A 25,375-nucleotide genomic window follows, 5' to 3' on the forward strand; every position below is an offset into this window, starting at 1 on the left:
GTTGATGCTAAATGTCCCCATTGTTATTTTAACGTTACTGGAAGTTTCTAAAGCAATAGCTATTCTCTAGCAATCCTCCCAGATTTGTACAATTTCAAGAAATATATTTCATAAATTACAATCATATCTTCGAATGTACTTAGGAAACTTATATTACAGAGACTGATTCATGTGTGAGGCTGATGAAGTTATTAAGATAATTATTTACCTTTATCCATATCTTAGAGAGATGCTTTTGTTCTTTTTAATTGATAGATAATCTATATATTCTTTTAGAACTCTCTATTCTTCCTATTCATACTGCTAATTAATTACTTGACGATACCTTGATTGATTTCGGCAGTGGAAGTACGCGTGGCAAGTCGACGTCTTCGTGGCGAATTGCATGAAGCCGGCGACTGTTGTTTGCAACTATTAGAACCGCTCGATGTACCTGGTGACAGCTTTCGAACTGCTAAGTCACACAGCATGTCCATGGCTTCTTGTCTGTCGTAAAAATAATAAAAAATATGTGGCATAAGTTATTGTATAAAACACTGAACACTCGTACTTTCTGATATGACGAATATTAAATATCAACACAAACATCTCCACGATTTTTTACCGATGATAAATTAATAAAAATGTTAATTCAATTTTTTAGTTTTTATTAAAAAAGTTAAATATTTCAATTTTTCAGATTAGATACCTCAAACTCGTTCGTGGCGGACGGAGGGGATGATCGGGCTCAGTGGGCGAGAGCGCCGCGACCGGAGTCTGCGCCAAATCGCGATACAGCCGCAGTTTTACTGTCGGTCCGCATTGTCGGAGCAACTGAACCGCTTCCTCGTGACTCATCGGAGACAGTGGAGCATTGTCCACGGCGACGATTTTGTCGCCCGGTCGGATTCTGCCATCACTCAATGCCGGTTCTCGCACCAGCGCTCGCACGTAGTGACCCAAGGCACTGCTGTCCGCCTTCCTCAGGGTGAAGCCAAGACTGCCGCCGACTTTCGTCATTTCGATGTCGAATTCCTGTAACCAATTGTCGTCAATCCTTTTTTCTTACTTAAATTGTCACAAAAATACTCAAATCTTTAAATTAATTTTAAGTACATTAATAGAGAATGTAATTGATTTTATGTTGATTAATTTTATATTAATTAAGAATAAGTTTCTATGCTGATTTGCGTCAAGCAATTAGAAAAGGCTTTAAAGTTCTAAAGTTTAATGATATGATCCAAGATTAAAAGATATATTTCTAATATATTGAGCTGTATCGCAAATATTCATTGATTCGCGCGAGATGCATGTATGCATTTCACGTGCGGAAATTCTGGTTTCACATTTTACATTTCTCGCTGGGGAGCCATGGTACGCAACAAGCGGTCGTATATATGCATTGACTATTGTTTATGAATATTACCTCCCGGATCGTTCTCTATCAAGGTTCCCTTGGGAATGGGATATTCAAATCGATATATAATGTGCATATTCCGAGCTCATCGTCTTACTTAATCATGAGTTAACGCACACAGCTCGAATATTATATATATATATATATATTATGTAAAAGTTTTAAAAATTTCTAGAAATAAGATTTTATTTCTATTAGTTCTACGTGGATTTAATTATATCGATGGATAAACTATTTTATTCTTATTTAAAATAATCTTATTAACGTTCATTCTTTATTTATTTTTCCGTAAATGCAATTAAGTAACTCTTGCAAATAATTATTTATTCGTATATTGCTGCGAACTTAAAAGCTTTGATTATTTCCAATATTAATATACAAATATTGTTAATCTGCAATATTTACTGATAATATCAATATTTACTGATAATACCAATAACTTAGCTTTATTATAATCAATATTTACTCTCTTTATTACATCATACATTTATTACATATTATTAACAAACATAATATCAAGCTGCAATATTGTGCGTGTAAAAAAATTTATATATATTATTCTATTACAAATATATAATAATTATAAAATCGCTATCTTTAAAACTAATGCACGATTATCCTTGTCTCTCTGCCTGCATACAATTTTATCTAATCTGGATTAAATGCTTGTATGCAGATTTTATTAAATCAGCTGACGCGTTATTCATTCATCCAAGCAACGACCCCGCAGAGAATCGTGTATACATTCATGAAGCGTTATTTAAAAGAGGCTTTACTTACACCACAGGGCTCGATTTGCAGAGGCGGCAGCGGGTTGAGTATACGTAACGACGACGGCTCTCGCCTCGCCGGTGGTGGCGGCGGTGCACCGGGTGGAGTGACATTACTATCTCCTGGAAGCCGACACACCACCAATTCGACCGTGCTAGGGGTCGTACGCAGAACTTCGAGAGCCTCCTGCAACAAGTAGCATCAAAGTAAGATTATGCGGGCTTTCCGTTCCTCTCGTGTACACATGTATATAGATAACGCCTCTCAAGTCGCCGCCGCAATCATCTTCTTTAAAGACCTTATAGTTTCCGGTAGCTTGAAAAGCTGAGAGAGCAACAAACCGGAGCGGACGCTTTACAGAGATGAAATTATATTAAGATGATGGCATTCGAGAATAAAATTCAATGATACGCAGGAGACAAATAAATAATATTTAAAATAAATATTTAGGAAGACCTTATAATAAAAAGATTACATTCAGAAAAATATAAAAATTTTGAAATGTTATCGTATTTTAAAAAGCAAGCGTTTTATATATGTTATCTCTCTTTTATTATATGTAAATTTAAATTTATACTCTTTTCTTGCTTGTTCACCAAATTACGTTTAATGAGCAGCAAATGTACGACTTCATTTAGAAGCCGCAGCCAACGATTGCAATTAAATGCGATCGCGATAAAACTGTTGTTCCCAGTTGGTCCCATAGTAAAGCGAAGCAATGGAATTAAAATGAAGTCAAGGTTTTAGCATCTTCGTAGTGCAATCAGCGCATTTCTCGCGGAGAATAAGAACGGAAAGGCGTAAGTATACGCAGTTGCGTGCTGGGAGCAGGAGGCAGTAATGCTTTTGCCCTCGTGGGACAACCTGCCAAGTACAAGTGAGATAACGTCTATCCTCTCGTCGGGGCCCACGGGCATAGCTGCATTATGTTAATCCGATGCAAATCTTCGCGAGAGAGTCACGAGAGGATGGCAAGACTGAGGCCTCCAGTTGAGAAGTGATATGCGGATATATAAGTCTATACTCTATTATACTTAGCTGATATCGATAAAGTTTTGCTTCAACATTACTTCTACTTTTAAAATAAACGATAGAGATGAAACATGTCAATAAAACAAGTCAATAATTTTTTTTACAAACCTTAATTTAATTAGAGATTTCATATATATTAATAAAAAATTAAAAGAATTATTTTAATCGCATATTAATTCGCAAGCTGCAAGTTCTCATTCATCAACTTTGATTCATTCATAGTTAAATGGCGAATTTTGTTTCGGATTCTTTTCGACTGTAGTCAATTAATTACTTACATAATTGGTGAGGCCAGTCAGCGGAATCCCGTTGGCAGCTAGTAATATGTCGCCAGTTTGAAGTTTGTTGGACAGGGCGGCAGGTTGTTGGGGAAAGAGTCTTTTCACTCGGACAGGACCCGCGGTGCCGCCACCGGAAACGCTCAGACCGAGACCGCGACTGCTCTTCTGCAGCGTCACTCGGAATGTGCTCTCTGAAAGTTATTAACATTAAAACATTTTTACCGTGTTTGCGAATATGTTTTGAATAGCGTCACGCCTCGCTAAGAACATTTCGTTTATCTACTTTACATAGTTTGAGCGTTTAATTCTTCGCGCTCAAAGTTGTCATCGCGATTTCAGAGCATTTCAATAATTAGATGTAAACTGCAAATTGATTGAAATTAAATGTCAGCTGAATTTAATGACTTTATTTTTTATTTGCTATTACTGTTAATTATGATACATTTACAGGGAAAATTTATTGTAAAGAGTAGATTGATAAGAGATAAGTGAGTCAAAGTTTAAATACAATGCAAGTATATTATACTAATTACAATTATATTGATTATAATTTAATAATTAGACAGAAAATGAGATTTAATTTAATCGAAATTTTTGTTTTTTTTTCTCTCGAAATATTATGTCTGTGCAATAGCACAATTATACAATAGTATAATTTATTACTTCTACTAGAGTGAGGTATGGTTTAATATCTGCTAGCAGAAACAATTACTTTCTGTCGCGGTATTCTATACAATGCCGCGGTGCACTGCGTGCATATTTCAACCACTGCAGTAGGTTTTGCGAAATGCGTTCTGTCGGTCATAATTTTCGTGGCACTCGCTCAGAGGACATGTTTTTAAAATATACGTAAACTTGTGTCCCTGCGCGTGTAGTCATGCGTATGCTTTTGTGCGTGTATATATATATATACACGCAAAAAAGCACATATATATGTATATGTCATTTTTCAACAATAGTTAGCACTGCACTTCGTCAAAAGAACTTGGCTCTTTTAATATGTACTTTAAAGTCATGCATATACAAGGTTAAATCAAATTACAGAGTTTAGTAAAGAATTAAAAATGTCAACGTCATTGGCTAAAAACTTCATTGATTAGTTTAAGAATTTTATAATATGTTGATTTGAGAGATGCACTTTCACTATCTATGCTTATGCTTAAGATAATTTAATTATTAAATTTGTTTTTAATTGAAAATAATTAATTTGTATAGTTGTGAGTGAATAATTTCGAGAAGAAAGTATGTGCTCAATATTTTAATCTCTCTTATCCTTAAAAAAAGAGTTGTTATTTTTATTATATATATATTATGTCATTTTTAAATAATTATAAACTCATTTTTATAAAGAATACTATCAAAATAAATTTTATTCTTTTTTACAACTAATGAGCATGTTAATAAAATATGATATCATAATTACACTATGAGGGAATAAAAGGCTTCAAATTCAATTAAATGAGATATATTTAAAATTAACAAATTCAATTAAATAATAATCTACTTGAAAAATATGTTTTTGTTTTTGGTATATATTGATGGTTTGGATTATTTTGATAATGTGGATTATTTTGTTGATTTTTCATAGTTTATCAATACTTGTGCGATCACATAAATGATTGTTTGATTTTGGAATTTTGATTTTATGTAACTGTGTCACCTACTGTTTGTGTAGCGTCGATGTTTAAAGCTGAAGTATTCATATCGCGCAAGCAGAATGTTGTGCCATTTACCAATTAGTACCAATCAAAGTGATACGAACAATTATAGCAAATCCAATACACTAGAACTCAATTCATTAGAAGTTTGTCTTAATACTAAAGTAATTTTGTAAATGAGATTAATGATGTTTTTGATTTGAAAGAATGTTTCGCTTCGCAAATTATATAAAATATAAATGATAAATAAAATCATCATTATACCTATAGTAATAAAAAGTGATTAATCGTTAATAATAAAGAAAATAATTGTATAACAATTAATATAGAAATATTTATTGCAATTGCAATAAATGGAATAAAATAATCCGATTGATTCCTTGTCATGAGTTCCCATAAAAGATTTGCTTCGCAATTCAATTTTTTTTTTATAAAAATCAATCTGAAATGATTCCCAAATCAGAATGACTCATGTTCCACCGGATATTGACTCGATTCAGTAGACATAGCGCACATATTGTTCACTTTGTTCACTTTACTGGCTATTCAAATCCGGGCCTCTCCCGCCACCATGCAAAAGGGTAATTTACGTTTGCGCGTTATTGTCTGGAGTCGCACAGTGTCACACTCTTTCCGAAAGAGAAACTGGTCATTGTTGGAATCGCTTCGAATTATAGGGCAGTCCACGTTCAATGGATTCCCCGATCGTTTGCTAAATGCTTCGTGAAATTGGACGGCCGATTTCACAGGAATAACGATTTTCCTGTGTCACTTTATACATTGTTCTCTGTGCTATTACAATTAAGATCATGAGTGCTGACAAGGTTACTGCACTTTGGAAACTGCAAAGAGTGACAATTTCTAGTCTCTGTCGACACATCAAGTTTTCATACTTTACTTCGTTTGAAGAAAATTTTATACTAAGTTGTATACAATTTTCTTTTAAATCATAATAATCTTTCAAACTATACATTGCACAAAATACGTGCTTTATGAACTTAGGAAATCCTAATTTATTTAGACTTGGTTTTATAAATTGATAGCATTTAATCAACTACTTTGGCCAATTTTATTATTAATAAAAAATTTGTCAAATCAATTGTTTTTTATGAGACACAGCTGCAAGTTAAAATAATGCTATACGTAAAGAAAAACGAAGGTCAACAATTATTAATTACAAAATTAATATCAATTAATTTATTACCGTTCCAAAATATATTTAACACTTTATAAATTCATGCTTAATGTACACTCTGTATTTTAAATTAATTTCGATGAATGGACTATCGTTATGTAAAATATATAAATATGTAGGTGGACTTTTTAATTACTCATTAGTCTATAATATACTCATAATTATTCATTAGTCTTAATAAAAATTTAAATAGTAGATTAACACTGCTGTATTTAAATAGAATTAATAAATTGAATTAAATTTTAAAAATATAAAAATGAAGAATTATCTTTATTGCATAATAAATATTATGCAATTTATTAATTTTAATTTAAAATTTTTACATATCGATTGGAATGTTATATGATTTTTTAATAAAAAAGGAAAATAAGTTATTACTTTTCTTGCACTAATTAAATTTTATCATATTGGTTTATTAAAATTAAGAAAATATTTCTTGATTCTTCAACGTCAAATATTCTTTTTAAAAATTGAAAAAATGTAATAAAGCGTAAAGTGATAATACTAAATTAATTTAATAATAATATGATAAGAATCATGTTAATAATAAATAATTTCATGATCGAAATAAAATAAATTTTATTCTTGGAATAAACCTTAAATTTTATTCACGTTGATATCTTATATATCGAATTTAATTTGAAATACAAAATATTCAAAAGAATATTTAAAAAAATGTGAATGTATATTATAAAATATTTAATATTTCAAGAGAGAACAATTCAAGACAGCAACAAATTAGTTGTCATACAAGATATTTGGCCTTCATGGTGTACAGCTTATTATTGTTGATTCGTTATAATTGTACATTTATTTAACTTGTCATTTGTATGGCAAAACTCAAATAGGAAGATTGCTCCTGTGCATATCGTCGGATTATTCTTTGAGAAACGTGATTATTTCCTACATTTATTATAATTAGCAACATGTAAGCGTATCGAAACGATCATAATTAACCGTATTTTCGAATGATGAGCGTCAAGGCTTTATCTTGCTTAAGTTATTGTTGATAGCTTGACTCATTGACTGAACTACAATCCTCTCACGCGAAGCGGAATATTAGTTCGCGATCGTGACATTTGTGGGAGTGTCGTGCAAAGTGTCGCGCGTCTGTACTTATCGTGCCGCATAATGAACAGTAATGAGCTGTAATAAACCATATTTTCGCGAGTGCAATAAACTCTTAAGTTTAATGAATCCTGACAGCCTAAGAAAGGAAGAGGAAGTCTAGGATGCATCCGGCAACGGCGGAGCAGTTTTTGAAGTAATTAATTTTATTTGTAGTATTTTATAAACATTTATATTTTATTTGTATATTATTTATTTATCTCTTGCGCATTTTATTCAGATTTAAATAAGAATTAAAATTTAATATTTATGATATATTTTATTAAAATTTGTATTTAGAAACATTGTCTTTTTTTCGAAAATTTTATAATTATTTCATTAAATAATTGCTTATGTAATCGGGAATGCTAGTAGTGCATTAAATCGAATTTTTGATATGACACAAGTGCATGATATCGTCTTGCATTAGTCGCGTATCTCTCGAATCGAACTGCAGCTTGCTCGACTTTACGTATACGTATATATACTTGATGTCACTCTAAATCCGAGACGGCGCACAATAAAAACGATTCGATTAAGAAAACGATCAATTACCCACGGTGTGGGTGGGCGTTTAATTAATGTTACGTTTGCATTTAGGTTGGTCAGCGAATTGTAACGGAAGTATTCGTAAAAAGAGAGAAGGGATAGTTGCCGCTCCGAGGTTTACGTACGAACGACACGGCTGGCCCAGCACGTGTGCAACGTTCGTTATGGAATCCATTACGAGATAGCAGGATGCCGGCCGCGGTTTGCAATGAAGATACCGATATTTATGGATCTAACAAGCTCGCCACTGAAGTATATTCGCCATTACGTTTGCGAGGATTATCGGCCAACGGAAGCCGCCGCTCTTTGAAGCCGTAATCCTGCGTTCCTTCGAATCGATAATGGAATCGCTTTTAATGCCGCATGGATGATTCTCTCAGAATCGCGTAATCGGTAAATTATCCCAGTTCGGAGAGAGTACTTCTAATAATTTGGCGTCTAAAGAAGGCTTCAGATGTGTGAGAGAATACTGATTCAACATCGATCGCGTATTTTAAATAGGATATAACTGAATATTCGAGTGTTCTTTTCATCTAAATAAATGACGAGACATTAGACTTTTTAATAACTTATACTGTGCGAAAGATGCGTCCAATGACTGAAACACTAAATTTATTTAACAGGAAGAGTACGAAACAAATTCTATGTATATTTCTCGATGCTCTTTCATTCGATACTCGGAGTTCGTCGGACGATCTCTTAATATTTGTACCCAAGTGTAATTAAAATCGTGAAAAGCGACGACCAATGTCAGCTGTAAAATGGAGCCTTCAAAGAGCGCGATAAAGCGTGCAAACGAGACGACACTGATAGAAGTACGAAAGCTTCAGTAGTTCGGTTATACCGGTCTTTAATACGAGCTTCGTTAGTTGCAGATTGCCGGTGACACATTTTCTCTCTTTCTGCCATCGTTCTTTTTCTTCTTTTTCTTTTTTCTCTTATTTTTTTTTTTTTTTCATCACGAACACCGTCGCCGATAGTCCGAGATTGCAGCTTTTCATCGGCGAAAAATGCACCGTCTAATGGCGAACACGGGCACTCCGAGGCAAGAACTCTAATGGCATTAGCACGTCGAACAAATACACACTTAACGAGCGACAATTTAAACAGATTCGCTATGTTAATTTTAACATCCTTAGCTCGCGACACGGTCGTTGAGCGATTTCGAAAGCGCTCTCGCTAATCATTCACGATTACGTAATTTTACAATTTCGTTTAATTCAATAATTAAGCATCTTCTTGGATGCTTTCGGGAGAATTTAGTCATTTTTGGAACTAATTTATTTGTAACGTATAAATATTTTATCCATAACACTAAAAGTTTCATGTAAATTTTGCGAAATTTTAAACATGAAAATTTGTCTTTTATTTGGTGAGACGAGAGAAGATATAAATTTTTATTTTAATAATTTTAGTTTCGATTATATATGTATATATATGTCAGCTTGTTCGTATGGATGTGATGCATAAAGCGCGGTACGAACTTCAAGTTACAAAGATTAAGTAATCCTGCGAGAAAATGGAGGAAACCGGCAAAGCGAGCAGCGGAATGCAATTTCAGTTCCAGAATTTCTGACAGACCGATATCTCAACTATTTGGAAGGGGAGTATCTGGGCCATTACTTTTCCTTGTACTACTGGCCGCAGCTATAAGATATCCCCGATAAAGACGAGACCATTATCTCTGACTCCTACATTCAATTTACTGTCGTAGTTACTGTTTTATCGTTGACTATACATGCGAATTCACTAATTGACTCACATGCTGCTTTTCTTATATCTTTTATATCATTTTTTGTGAATGATTCAAGTTATTTAATCCTTGCTGCGCGGAAAAAGAAAAGATATTATCAAATTTAATATTCCTTGTAATATTTATAAAATAATTATAATAATTATTAACATTGATAATTATATAAAATACGAATTAATCATGTAAAATAAATATATCATAAAAAGATATTTATTTAAAGATAAAACATTGCTTTTTCCTCATCGAGATTTGCCTCTGAATTCTCTTTAAAAGGCAAATTTAATGAACGTACATGTGGAGGAGAGTAATTCGCGCTGAAATTGTTCGACTTACCAAAAATTTCGACGATTATCTACATATAAAACCTTATCTGAAAACAATCGGGATTCACAAGGGGGTGGACTAAAAATACATATCTCTATAAAATTTATGATGCGAGAACAAATATGTGGTTGGCGCGCATTTAGTTTTCCTGAACAAATTCCAAAGCGTACATTTATAAATCAGAATGAATCTTGTATGTGCAGCCCGCCCAGTTTTATTAAATTACGCCTCTACGATTTGCCGGTCAAGTTTCTTGCGCGTTATAATATAAGAGAATTAATTTAAATTACGATATCATGCGCGTAATCTATCTTTGAAAGTTTTGAAAGTTGAGTGTCTTGCTAATAAAGCGTCTTGTTGCGATATCGAATAGAATTATGGATATGTTTATGCTGCGATTAAATTAAACAACGATAACCGTATCTCCTCTGTAAATACCTTCGCAGAAGGAGGCGCTTGATTATTAGCTTGCTAAGATACGATGTCAACGTGATTGCCACACGACGGCGGATGCCACGAAGAGATTAGATCTTAAGTCATATGTGTCGATCACATGTCACCGGATTGGATTACTTATGGTTGACTTATACGAATAATTAACAGCCAAGAACGTTAGTTAATTGATAATTATAGGAAAAGCAATTAGAAGTGAGAGAGATAAGTTTGCCATAAAGAGATGTAACATTTCAGCCGAAAAATTGAAGTATGCGCAGAACAAAATTAATGTACATATTATAAAAAGATTGCATATTAGATTCATATTAAATAATCAAGATAAATTTAATAACTAATTGTAAGACTTCAGTAAGGCTCTCAACATACATATTTAATTTTACGCGACATACATATTTAAGCAGCTATAGTATAAAGAGCTAGACACTGATCAAAATAAATTTATTATTAAATTTATATTAAGATAATATAATTCATATATTTAATGGAATATTTTTTAATGAAGATAATATATTGTATATATTAAATAATGTTTAAAACAATAATAAAAAATTTATGAAATATTTTGTTAGATTGTGGTTTTACACTCTCGGATGGCTCGGAATATTTCCGGTGATCTCATGTTAGCTGTGCAATCGTCACGATGGCTAGCTTTAATTGCGCCAATTGTCATTCCCGTCTCTCGATATCGCAAACGATTTTACTTTTTTACTATTCGTCCGCGCCGGCGATAATTGTCAAGGATCACTTCGCTTCGAATTGAAGCAGAATGGATGCAATAAAGCTGATTGAGGTCTAGGTCATTAGAGTTGAATTATATTTCCGCCATGATAGAGTTAAGACAATTTTCTCAGCGGTAATTAAGCTTCATCAAGTAATCAAGGAATTTAATAATTCTATGGTTCAAGTGAACTGATCGAAAAGATTCGCTCTCTTCCCTCAACATATACATGTGTATATATGTATGTATAATTTTTTTCACTAAAGCAAGAGTTATCGTTGTATTTATCACAACCAGCGCTCATTTTTATTGGCTTCGATTTCTTGAAAGATGTATCGAAGTCATATCAGTAAAAGTAAACTTCAGTTAAAAAAAAACTTGCAATAAATAACGTTTTAAAAGTTGATAAGATTCTACAGCTTGATATATATTTATAATATCAAGATATATATATATATATAAAGTTATATTAGTAATATAAATATTTAGTTACTTTTGACATATATAAATTTTTTGATTCCGTGGAAAGAAAATTGAAGCTTGTATGTATGTGTTTATGTATGAACTTGTAAGACTTTTATGTATGACAGTTATAAGTTTCTTAAATTATTGACATTTCCGCGTATGTTCTTGTCGTTAAAAAAAAATATTTTCCAGATCATAACGCACGATAACTTGCAAACATTTCTTTTTAACTGCACGTCAGTAGCATCTGCATCTGTGACCGATGCACGACTCGAATTTTACGGTCGCATAGGACGGGATTTATATGCGTTCAAGAGATACTTTGTTCTTCGAAACGAGACGAGAAAACAAGCAAGTCTTCAGTTCACGTCACACACGGTTGCAAGATATCTTATGCATCATTTGTTACACGATTCTCTCTGTTGCACTTGTGCATCGTCGTCAAGACGTTTTGCCATTTATCAGGACGACAATTGTATTAAATAAATGGCGGGATATCTGCATATTAAGCTCTGAGAATTATATTTTAAAAAGAATAATCTTGAAAATAATCAGGTATCATTGTAATGAGTTTCTCAATTAATGCTCTGTTAAAGTGTAACGTACTCCAAATTTAATGAAGAACACGATTTTGCTATCTATTTACACTAATATAATCTCGTAATAATCTCTTGCGTGCAACAATTATATTGTAATATTGCAAATAATGAAGCATAGGAATTAAATGTACATGTCGCCGATATAACTGATGTTCTCTGAATAATTCGCGTCATTTGCCCCAAATTGCGACTACATGATTTATCGCATAGCATTAATATTACTAGTGATGCGTGACGTTACGTATATTACGTGATATCAATCTCGGCAGTGAATGATTATGCTATCGCATCGCGAATCGAGAAGTCCGTCTTCTCTCTGTCGCGGAAAATGAAGGAAAATCGCCAATCTTTCGGATGAAACCGAGATCTCATTTTCTTTCGCTGAATAAACTGTTAAACATTCATTATCATCGATTCTTTGCGCTGCGTAGCTGTCCTTGCTGTCGTTCGCGTCGAGGAACAATTATATATATATAATATAATAAAAAATTAAAGATCGTCCTACACACGACCGGATATTGTCGACATAATTTCATCCGATCGATATGTCGTCGAATAAAACAAGAGTCTGTTATTAAAGCTCCGAGGGCTTTCCCGTATAAGCGAGACGAATTGTATAGAAGGGAATATGTATACACAGAGTGTTAAGTTTGAATAAGCGCAGTATGTCAACGTGTCATGAATTGGATATATTATTAAATAGGACCATCCGATTTATGTATTGCAAAGTTAAACTTTGCAAACAAACGTCACGGACACAAAAATTCAAATTCTTGCGTAACAACAGTCCATTATTATTTGATGACAGAAACATGACTGCCTGGGGAACAAACTTTGTTACTCATGATTAATGCTACCTAGTAACGCGCTTCAATTTATTCGCGCTCTGACGCAGCGCATCGCGTGAATTTTTATTTCGAGCGGATATCGCGTAAAGTGCATCATCTTTTAAAGTATCGGGTCGACCTGATTATGAATCATCGCAACTTGTCTGAAAAAGGAATCGTTATGATCTTTTATAGGGAATATAAAATACGATAACTACGATACAGCGAAATATACATATATAATGGCAACTGTGGGTGGGATATTAAACCGCGATAACGCGATCGTCATCAGTCCGGCTATAAATTATCCAAGAGAGTTGAGAACGCGCGGTTAAATCTGGAAGCCCGTTCGCCGATCGGAAATCCGGTTGAGTGTTCCATTGACCTGTTCTCTGGTAGTGGTGTGCTGTTAATACACGCTTTCCGTTATCGCGCCTCGTGATTAATGACGCGTTTTATTAAACCGCATCAAAAGACGACGACGAGAAAGAGTTGAAAGTTCGTGACAACTATAAACTTTCTTGCGAACTTGTACACTCGTTTTTAAACTAATGATATATGGACAATAAAGAAAAGAGTGGACTTTGCTGGATAATTTAAGGCAGATTCTATTCCGATTAATTTCTATCTAAAGATATATTATCGATTAATTCGAAATAGAATTTTATCTTGAAGAATTAGCTTTTAATAATTGCAGATCTGCACGTATGAAAAAATAAATTTGTCATTGTTAGATAAATTAATCGTATTTTGTTAAAATTTTTTTATTTGATCGATCGTCATTTGTCATAAAATTTGCGGATAAAAGAACATCCACTAATGTTGTAATATTTTTTGGAAAAAAAGTTGAAACTCTTTGTTTCCGGCAGTTTTCAATTATAAGTTTTCATTTCAAAGAATTCTGCTTCGTTTAGCGGAAGCGTACTGAAAATGCGAAGAAAATCGGGAAATGATCAAGGATGAAGGATTAAGAAGAAAGGCCGGTTAAACGGCTCGTGGAAAACGGTCCCTTTCTTTCTCTTTCTCTCGATTGAATTAACTAGCTTTATTAACTATCATAGCAATAAATAATCGGAATGTACTCGACAAAGTATATTTATCGCGCGCGTTTTCAACGATCGATTCTTAGAATGGGGAAATCCACGGCACGCGATCGCGTAGGCTCACCATCACAACGACAACCTCCAGGGGTGAAGTGTTTCGCGCATATAAGCATAGCTCGACACTAATGCGATACGAGGGGGCATTAAACTGCGATAACCCGATTGCCATCAGTCCAACTATGAATTACTCGAGAGGAGGCAGGAGGGCAGGAAGGCGGCCGTACCTGGAACCCCGGATGTCCGTAGCTATTTCACCGGTGTGCTACTCAGGGTCGGCTTCGCGTCGATGCTTTTAAAAGAAACTAAAAAAACACCTGTTCCACATTTCGTATATAAATGAGAAGAGATCTGCAAGTATGATTTGCACGAATTTTAAGATTCTCAAGATACATTTTAAGTGCAACCAAAAAACCTGCAAGTTCAGGCAATGAAAAATGGAAGGTGCCTGATAGCAAAGATTGCCAAGTTTAAGTGGTAAGAAATTCCAAAAAATAGAGAGAATTTTATTCACAGCATAAATCCTTGTTTGATGCAATTTTTATAGTGACTTTTACTGATGATTCATATAGAGTGCATAATAAAGACTGTGTGGAATTTCCTTTTACTAATTTTCATGTATGTTTTATCTTTGAGCAACTACTACTTCTGCTACTTAATTTCTGTATGGTATACGCAATCGCTGTATCGATTAAATGCAATCGATGCATCTAGCGTTGTCCGGCTGTTTAATTCTCGCAGTCGCGGCCCTGGTGCTACCCCCCGGTCCAACAACAACCTGTCGGGAATTACTCGACGGCCGGTTCGTGCACGCCAACCTTGTCGAAGAACCGAAATTTCCCTGCCGTGTAGCGCATCCGGCGATACGACCCGGTGAGGGCATTAGCTAGGCAATCGGTTGGCGAAATTATTCATGCTGCGGCATGTTACGGGACCGACCACGTACCACGCCACGCGACGTACCCCGAGTTGCGGCGAATTTCCTGACGAATTATACGATCTTCGCCACGCGCAGAAACGAAGCAAGGGTCGTTGATCGGAAATTGCCTTCGTGCCGAGGGATGGGGTCGGCTCGGGGATTAAGTTCCGGTCTTTTCCAGTTGTTCGTCTCGCAAACCGCGTGTGAGACCGATATAAGAGAAAAGTTAAATCCCCCTTGACCATTTCTCTCTCGTCTTTCTTTCAGTCTATTTCTAATTCTTTTATTCTAACAGATATACACCGTTCTCTTTGCACGTGATATGCAAATGTAGAATATTGTAGAATATTGTAGGATATTGTAGAGTATTGTCGAATAGAGTACGACGTGGCATTCATCGTTTTAAATATTTTCTTCAGCAAACAGTTTTAAATTATGTTGAAATATAATTAGTTGGCTTTTTTTTTACATGTGCATATAAATGTCTGTGGATTATTATATAAACGTGATTTTTATTCAAAGTTGCTTTTAAGGATTTTACTCGAGTATAATTGGAAATAAAAAAGTTACCTTTTCGCTATAGATTTCTCTGTGAATAAAAGAAGGCGAGAAAAAATCGTGAGATGAACATCGTTTATCCATTCCTTGGAAAACGAGTCGTTTTTCTTTCTATTCTTATAAGCATTCAACGCATTACGGCTTTTTTAGTTCTTACTGAAGGAATTATTAGACCAATTAGAAACATACAGATACAATATGCAGAAGTTGCAAGAGCGTAAAGTTCTACCTTCTCTTTTGAATGTATTGCGATCGAACGAGCCGAAAGTTTTCATCGCGAATTTTTCCCCGCAAGAATGTTTCCTTACGATTTTAATTTTTAGAGTTATTATCTTCGAACAAAAAGCGTAGAAATTACAGCTTTTGTATACAAAAGCTGCACAGATCTTTTACGGCAATATTTTATATGGTATAATTTATTTGCAGTATTCCGTGATGTGTATACGATTACTTTGTTGTGCAAAAAGTTGGCTTTATTCGGAAGAAGTTGTATGCAGCATAACGAACCAACATTTAGATTCTATTGTGAAATTGATATTCTCGTATTTCTCAAAACGGACTACATTTCATGTTTGAAAAAAAGATACGTGCATACATAATAATGTATAATACATAATATACATATGTAATAATATATCAAATAAAATAGAAGTAAAAAAATATAAAATAATATAAAAATAAAATAAATTTTACATTGAACGTACATGTATATCTTATCCGGAAAATAGTTATTTTTTAACTATTCTGATGCACTATCTTGATATAATGAGGGTGTGTTACGACATATCACATTCCGCTTGCTTTACTTTCCCTTTTGTTTTCCACTTCGTTTCATAACATCAAAAAAAAAATCGATAGCAACTATAGCGATCTCATGCATTTCAACATCATAATATTTCGAATTTAAACGAGCTGTAAAATAAATTCCATTACGGTGCAACAATTCAATTTTATATTTTCACTCTGAAAATTTTCAATATTCCGCAAATATTTCGCGATATAAAAATATTATTTAAGCCTCTTTTGTGCTATTACACTGAGGAAGAGAGATGGAAAATTTTTTCAAAATATGAAAATAATCTCTACATAAACAATCAAATTATTCGTATTATGTAAAAACATCCTGCCACAATCAAATAATTACGATTTGCTCTTTTACATTAGAAATGAATAAAAATAAATAAAATTACAAGTTATAAAATTAATTTCTCATAATTATGATGAATATGTACGTCTCTCCAATTATGAATGATCAATTTTTCTAATCATGTTTTGTAGTATATATAAGTGTTATGTTATATATATAATTGTGTGTGTTCTATGTCTTGAAATAATCTTAGAATAAAAAATTGAGATAGTTTCCGAGAATATTCTTTCTCTCTTAACGAATAATCACGTCGGACACACACATCGTTTCAAATTAACCGATATATCTTTCAGCCTTCGCATTGCGGTCAGTTGGCCATCGATGCAGCATTGTGTCGGGAAGTATTGGAATTAACCCGCGATACTGCCGGCGCCAACCTAGCGTTCTCCACGCGCGAGGACATACGCCGAAACTTGCCAAACGACATAGCCACCTTACCAAACTACCTCCCCCTGTCCTTCACCGATGACGTCCCGCGCCCGGACAAATAGGTCAATAGGTGAGACGCATGGAACGTACGTCGAAGTGACCTAGTTTGCTGTAAGGCGAGAGCAGTCGTGCAACGGCCGCACGATCAATAGCGCATTCTTGACTTAGAAAACTTACAATGTCAGCGAAAGAAGACGTGGTATAAAAGTGGGCGAGATCGGGATCGTCCGCGGATTGAATGCATTCGCGGAGGCGAAGAAAAATGAACCTTTTTCTTCACGAATCTGAAGTAGCAGGCCATCGAAGCCAGTCGAAAGCCATTTACTCAACGACGTCGGAGATTTCGACAAATTCTGCGATCGCAATTTCTGATTATGCAGTTCCTGTCGTATAAGGGATGTCCCGATCTTAATTTTATTGGCAGATCCTTGGACTAATCTAGAAACGATTCTTCCGTAAGATATTGAATAGCTTTTGTATTATGAATGAATCTTGGAATAGAATCTAGTAGTTGAGGAATTAGATATGCATGCAGATGGTGCATTCATAACGTTATCGTCGAACTATGTCGAGATTTACTGCCAATCTCGTCGACAACGTCTTTATCTCTACGACAGCTTCCATTCATTTCGATTACATTTGTTACAATAAAACCGAAGCTTTCTCATTAACTTCAATGATACACAAAGGGGAGCAAAACGCATCGCTGATTTCTTTGAGTAACTTCAACGATATTATGCTTACAGGAAATATAAAAGTATAATAAGAATTTTAATTAAATTCTGAATTCATATTGAGAGAAGAACTATAGTAAAGATTTAATACTGAGAAAAGAATAGCTCATAGCAATAATATATATCACAGATATGATATGAATTGATTTGGATATCTATAAAGAAAGATATCAGAGGCGAATAGCTTATGAAGATTCGAATCGCTCTCGAATTTAACCAACGTTCTGTCATAGACACCCGTATTCATATCAGGAAGGAAATCCTGAATGAAGTCTCCGATCCCTACGTGAACGGAATATTTCCTGCACGAGTGCACAATTCTGTAGTGGCACAATGTGATGAGGATAAACAATCTGCACCGCGAAACATGGAAACTGCATAACAATGTTCGTAATGCCTGATGTGACTGTTTATTGATTTGGCAAGTTCGCTTTACTCGTCTTGGTAATATTAACTCGGCGAAGAGTAGATGGATCGGATGTTCCTTTATAACAAAGATCGTAATGGTAGACGGTTGTTTATTAGTTTTGCAAGTTTGCTTTATACATCCAAGTAATGATTATTATTGCGGCAAAGTTTGCTTATTATACGATTAAACTTATTCCAAAGATATACAAGATAAGGGATGAATTGTTGCCTTATAAAATGCGTGTTTGCTTCTTATCGTATATAATGTTTTTTCTCCGTATAAGATAAAAATGAAATATTTCATTAAAATCTTCGGCTAATACACCGCGAGTTAATAGAGCGGTTTGAATACTTCGCGGTTTAAACGTACTTTGTCCGTGCTTTTAATTATCGCGTATCGATTTTTAACACACTATCGCGACACGCTATGCATATGAGCGATATATTACAGCATTGCCTCGTAATTTCGAAGCTAGGCTGGATCCCGCCGCAAATACCAGTCCGCACAAAGCAAACGCGGATGTAGTTGTTCACAAAGGATCGCGTATATTCTAGGTCAGGGTCTTTCAAACTGGGTTGTATCGCCGCCATTCGCCGCCACCGTATATATTTACACGCGTCCCGAATATATATATATATATATATATATATATATATATATATATACATATACATATATATCCGGAATATATATCCGGAACGTGCGAAAACGTCCAACGATTCCAAAAAGGTCTCGTTATCAATTTACGATCCTTCGGTTGATCCTGAATTCGCTTGTACAGTCACAATAAATGACCTCATTAAGCTTTCGCCGGTCGTGTAGATGTAAATCACTGGAATTGTGATCGCGGAATTATCTAGATCTAGGGCGAAAGAGTCGTATCGAAGGATGTGTGGCCTTGCTTTTTCATGCAATTCAGAAAAATTGATCGCACGAGAGATGGGAAGTCTCGAGAGATCGTCGTAACGATATGTCTACTGGTAGTAAGCTTGCAAGACGAGTAGTGAACGAGGTACTCGCAGCTTACGATTATGAAATGCGCCGAGCGGAAAGTACTTTTTTTTTACGAGCTAAAGTACTACTTCATGCCCTTCACTTCGCTCCCTGAGAGAACCGCTGTTCAGGCAAAATACACACGCGAGAGTGGTGCGTGGGTGGAAGGGCAATAACAACTATGCTGCGAAACTTGCCCGTCAAGCGCAATGAACAACGATGTGTTGTTAAATCGTGCCATTAACGTACTAAGGACGTGTGTTAGCGTGTCATCCAGGCACATTCAACGGGATGAATTGAATTTTTTAGTCAAAAGCTAGGATTTTTCACCGTTTGCACGAATTTGTATGATATTCTCTAGTGTTTCGATTTAAACTCTTCAGCGTAAAAGAGAGAAAGAGAAAACTCTCTGGATTTTTTGTTATAAAATAAAAATAGAGCTTTTTGTCGTCTCTTTGGCAATATACAATATTGACGTGTAAATAAGCTAACTAAAAAAATAGAAAGCAATATCGAAAAACCGTGTGAGTGCTACATGTAAAATGTCATATTATATTTGTATATTAAAATTTTCAACAAAAACATGTCAATTGATATATGAAATGTAATGTTGCTCATACTATTGATGTATTAAAACAATTGTGATGGAAATCACTTTCTGAAAATTATTGAAAGAATCAATTATAATTTGAAAAGTGTTATATTTTTTGGTACCAATAAGAATTTGCATTTTTAACTGCAATTCGAAATTTCTTCTCGAATTACCGCGACAACGCGAAGACGGGGGAAGTAATGCGCGGAAATAATTCTATGGATTCGTCAACAACGTCGCTTCAGTGAGCAGCTCCTTCCAAATGCATGAGATTGAAATTGAAAATATGTAGATTTTACGCGCGCCACAGGATATAGACACGTTTGTGCAAAATCTGCGACGCACCCGGCTATCGATCAAATCATCTGGAAATCAGCCGGCGCCGAAAGTAAATGACGCATTATTCATTCCGAAATTTCCTATGTTCATAGAGAGCGATTTTTCAAACACGGACGACCTATTCAGATGGCATTTTCAACATATGTTATATGTAAAATTATGTAGATTTATTTGAATTTGGCAGAGATTTCTTCGAAAGTCGTCGGGTGCAACTTTACAAGAATTTTAATTAATCGCACGCAAGACGTGCAAAAAAATTTCACCTAAATTATGGATGAATTGTAACGACACAATTCTTCATCTCTTTGATAGTCGACACATGGAAGATTAGTCGCGTCAGTCGCACTTCTGTTATAAACGTTAACGAGGGAAAATTATTATTCCCCCAGGAGTCTGCACGACGAATGAAATTTACGAGGGGATTGATTGATCTAGTCACGTATTAACAAGGTATTTTAGAACAAACTGGTTTGTTAAAGCATTTTAAATTACGAAACATTCTTTACCGTCATTATGTGTTATAAAACACATAAAAAAATACCGTCATGCGTTGTAATCAATAACATGTACTTTTCTCTACGTCGTATAATTTGTTATGCAAAACTTTGAACTTAATAGTTTGAATTTAATAGTTTAACGAGATGAAAAGATTAAGACACTCGGCCGATATTCGTGTTACAAACATCCTTTTTATGTAAATAATCACGCTAACTAGGAGATTTCGATCGTTATAATAAATATATTCACCTTATCCGGTAATCATGATCGAGGTATGGGAGAGAATAAATTAACGAGAAAATCTGAATTGAAAAATTGAGAGATATATAGGATAAAAGTGCTTTGTCCGCTAGGCGATCATTTGCATGGCGAACACGATTTTCATTCACCCATCATCGCCGAGGCATTCATCTTTATCAGCCGCTCTTTACCGCGCGTATCAAGGCCGCTCTCAGCCATGTATTCGTCTCGGAGAAAAAGTGAGTTTCGACCTTCGAAAAGTTTTTGCGATAGATCTCGCGAACGTAGGAAATACAGGTGTATTCCTATCCTCGGCAAAATAAGATTTACGGAAGCGTTGTCAACGGCAAAGTTTTATACGCATGTATAATCCATACGTCGCGATACATCTTCCAAAATCCTATTACGTCAACCTCGTATAAATGTGCCCTCATTCTCGCAATTCTTTCGCCGATTTCCTCCCGAATCATTCGCTTTTTCGTGTAAATGATACATCTCACACGATTGAATGCAAAGTAAACGTTGCAATGAATATTGCTAACAATAAGTTCATTACGAACAAATGAACATTAATTATTCATTAATTACGTTTAGCGTTAAGCCCGATAACGCTGATTTTTTTTTTTTTACGGGACGAAAACCCACGTTTTAATTGTAATTTCCATTGTATGAAATGCGGGAAAGAAAATATCTGTGAAACTCACAGATTTTGCACACATTTTGCAATAATCGTACATATGAGAAAAGTGAAACGAAAATAAAAGAATATGTGTTGTTACTTACCGGGTGTCACACTTGGAAAGGGTTGTCCCGGCAACGACGGTGGATGCTCATCCTCGGGTGATCGTTCGGACGCGTATCCCTGATCTTGTGGCTCGCCACTTGTCAGTTTGCTCAGCTTCAGATCGATGCACTTGGCAAACTGTTGACGATGCTTAACTAACTCGCAGTCAGGTTTGTGCACTATCTTCATCATCAGGTCGCCGTCGTCGGTGGCGTTCACTATGCACGGCTGCGAGGACGACGAGTTCGATTCGAGGCTCCTGCCGCTGCTGTTTCGAGGGTCTTGTTTGCGTTTCGGCAGCGTGCCGACTAAATCGAGGTCTGAATTACGGTGACATCTGTCCTCCAAGCCCGCGCCGCGACCTTGATACTTTCTGCCGGAATCGACGAGCACCGTGTCGGCGCTACGATTTCTTTTAACCGAATCAAAAGTTCCGTGACGGCATCGCACCAGATCGAGATCGCTTTGCTGATACCTGAAACCAACCGTAGATCACGGTTGATTTTCCGTCGAAGAAGAGATTCATGAGTTTGTGTTCCCGAAAGCGGAATCCATTTTGAGGCGAGACTCGACTTGAGAATAATTTTTCCGAACTTTAAAAGGGGAGAAGAGAGCGCGCGAAAGATACGACAGGTTGAACTCGACGAAGTGAAAACTCTTCGGAGATTCTCGCTCTCTCGACGCCAGAGAGATGCGCGATCGATCGATCGATCGCCACATAGATTGAAATTTGATGGGACGTTCTCGGAATTCTCCAAATTGCTACGCCTCCGTTCGTGTCGCTTCCCGACAGTTCCGCGATGAAATCTCGAAATCGCGTGTTAGTGAAGGACGATAATTTCAGGAATTTATTAAGTATAATTAATTCTGACAAAAAGAAGCTATATGTTTGCGATGTCAAATACACCGCATTTTTTCCTGACGATCGTGCGATGTGAAAGAAATAGTTTTTTTTTTTACGGTACTCTTATTATTACATACCTCCAGGGATCGTTCTCGTCGAAGGAATCCTGCGATCGATGTTTAACGAGATCCAAAGTACCGGTCGGCTCACTATCCGAGAAATGCACTCCTAACGAGCGTTTCTTGTGCGGCAACGTGCCGCCGATATTATCGGACATGATGTTATTGTTATCTCGCTGATCATCATCCAGATGATTTGGCAGGGAGCCGCAAAATTTATATCTGTAAGAAAATAGATATGATCGAATAAAATAATTTATCTCACAAATAAGTCACGAAAGAATCATTGAATCAATGAATTATTCATATGTATAAATTAGCGCGAAGTAGATTCAAAGATTAAATTATACAAGATGTAATTTGTAATTTTGTGTGGGAAGAGCTTTTCTCGGAAATATTATTTAGCGCGATGTGCATTACACCGTAGATTATTTCTGTAACTCTCTCGAGTCTGTTCCTCCGTTAAAAGTATGAAGAAAGTTGGAAAGATGAAAGCATCAAGGAGAGGAAACGAGTTTGCAATGTAGGCGCCGGCATTTCGCAGCCGTAATAAGCTGCCGTCAGAAAGCGTCAAACACTGTAGAAACTAAAAAACTACGTTATGGTAATTTACATAATCCGCCCTTTACACTATTTGTCGTTACTTCACGTATCACGCATTCCGCGAATTCGGGGTACGAATAATCGTTTTGTCTGGCCTCGCTAATTCTCGCGTATGTAACGAACTGCACAAAATGCAAAGGGCGTTTGAGCGGATTAAGTTTTAATCGGAGCGTCATAGTTACGCTCACAACGCGTCGGTGCAAACGAAGGTGAATGCAAAAATAAAATAGAAAAAGCATGTAAACGATATACATATATGAAATGCATTTGATGCGAAGGGGAAAATTCCGTCCTGACGGCACGTTCGCATGCTATGTGACATACGTGACATTCGAACAAGGTGAAATCGAGCGTGCTGGAATTGAAATAATGCCGCGTAGATGATGTTCGCAAGATATTCGTGTCGCTTTTCGTACGCGCGAATTGTCAATGAAAAATAGGTATGCATACATTTTTATTAGAAATATCGTAGACAGACATGGATCTTTTACTTCGTTAGGAGCGAGCAGTGATGGATTTAAAATTATTTTTATCGTAAACGATATGAAATATAATAATAGCAAATTTTAAATTAATGAATTTCTCATAATTATTTAATTATTGCAAAGATTGCAAAACAATACAGAACATTTTTACTCGGTTTAATTCTCTTTACCTGCATACGAGAGGTGGAACGATTGTTGCCTGACACTATGTATATAAAATACGCAGAATATTAAATTATATATACATAAGTATTTTAAAGTATAGAGATTAATTATTTATTAATGTATCGTGGAGCTTATTTTATTACTTGATCCTCCGATTCAATTGTTTAATTGCATGTTCTCAATCGGAATTATATTTAAATCATTGAAAAATCGAAAGCATTGAACGATATATTCGCCTCTATTAAAAAAAAATTATTATTTGTAAAGATTGCAATAAAACTGATTAAATAAATAAATCGCCCATTTCGAAACCGCTTGTTGTGATATATGTAGTTATACACACATTAATTGTAGAAATCAATCACTCATTAATCATATTATCATAGCAAATAATTTTGTGATATTGATCACGATCGTTTAAAAAAAGAATTCGATAATATGCGAAGCGTTTCGCACTACTTTCTTTACTCGAGTGTCGGCGCGTAATGATAACAAAATCGAAGAATGTCAACAATAGCGCTAGACCAAGGCCGAATACTATGTATGTTATTGGTAATTCATTGCCGAAATATTTTACACGTTAGTGGGGTATAATGGGCTGATGGGGCATACATAGTCTGAGTGCTACATTCCACAACCTCGTCGTCATTCATACAGCAAGACTCGAGCGAGAAGGTAACGACATAGTCGCTTCATATTATCGTATATTATTGTACGTAATATCATACAAATTGTGCGATTATTCTGTATAATTATTATAATTAGCGATTATACTATATTATCTCGATAGTCATTAAAAATTTGTTCCCTCTACTTAATTAGAAAAATCAATATCATAGTTTTGGATATAATCTTTGTTTTCTCTCGAACATTTTTGTCTCTTAATAACAAAATTAATGAAATATAATCTTTTTAATTTATTCTTTGCTCTTGTTACCTCATTTTAAGATTGATGAAAAATATGAGTTAGAAAACATAATCGTTATAATGTCGCGGCACGTGGAAACTTTTCGTATATTTACTCGAAAATCATGCTAGCGTGTATCTCGTAAAATATCCTACGTGACAACGCACGTTCTAGGAACGGTATAGGAAACTTTACTAATAATTCGTAGGTGACATCATCCGCTGTTAGAGTCTGCTTTCACGCCCGGTGGATAGGCGAATGCCTGCCTGCTTGTCTGCCTGCGCAAATCTTCGTGGCATGCATAAGCGCACAAGCGCGCAGAGCATCTGACCTTTCACCGATCTCTCTACTTACTTTGACCCTCGCTTCGTGAATGCCT

At 35.3% G+C, this 25,375-nt stretch overlaps 1 protein-coding gene across 1 annotated transcript in view; it reads right to left on the bottom strand.

The window, feature by feature from the left end:
- LOC145943899 (uncharacterized) overlaps window positions 1–25,375 on the bottom strand; it is a 72,959-nt gene that overhangs the window by 5,240 nt on the left and 42,344 nt on the right. The window contains exons 3-8 of the mRNA XM_083051806.1: window positions 22,855–23,058; window positions 21,873–22,348; window positions 3,478–3,671; window positions 2,177–2,353; window positions 689–1,014; window positions 326–486 (exon numbers count right to left, since the gene is read on the bottom strand). Coding sequence (XP_082907932.1) covers window positions 326–486; window positions 689–1,014; window positions 2,177–2,353; window positions 3,478–3,671; window positions 21,873–22,348; window positions 22,855–23,058 — 1,538 coding nt within the window. The remainder of the gene's footprint in view (window positions 1–325; window positions 487–688; window positions 1,015–2,176; window positions 2,354–3,477; window positions 3,672–21,872; window positions 22,349–22,854; window positions 23,059–25,375) is intronic.

The sequence above is a fragment of the Prenolepis imparis genome, unplaced genomic scaffold, assembly GCF_030444845.1.
Source record: "Prenolepis imparis isolate NDT839.2.m4 unplaced genomic scaffold, iyPreImpa1.0 SCAF_12, whole genome shotgun sequence".
NCBI classification, from domain to species: Eukaryota; Metazoa; Arthropoda; class Insecta; order Hymenoptera; family Formicidae; genus Prenolepis; species Prenolepis imparis.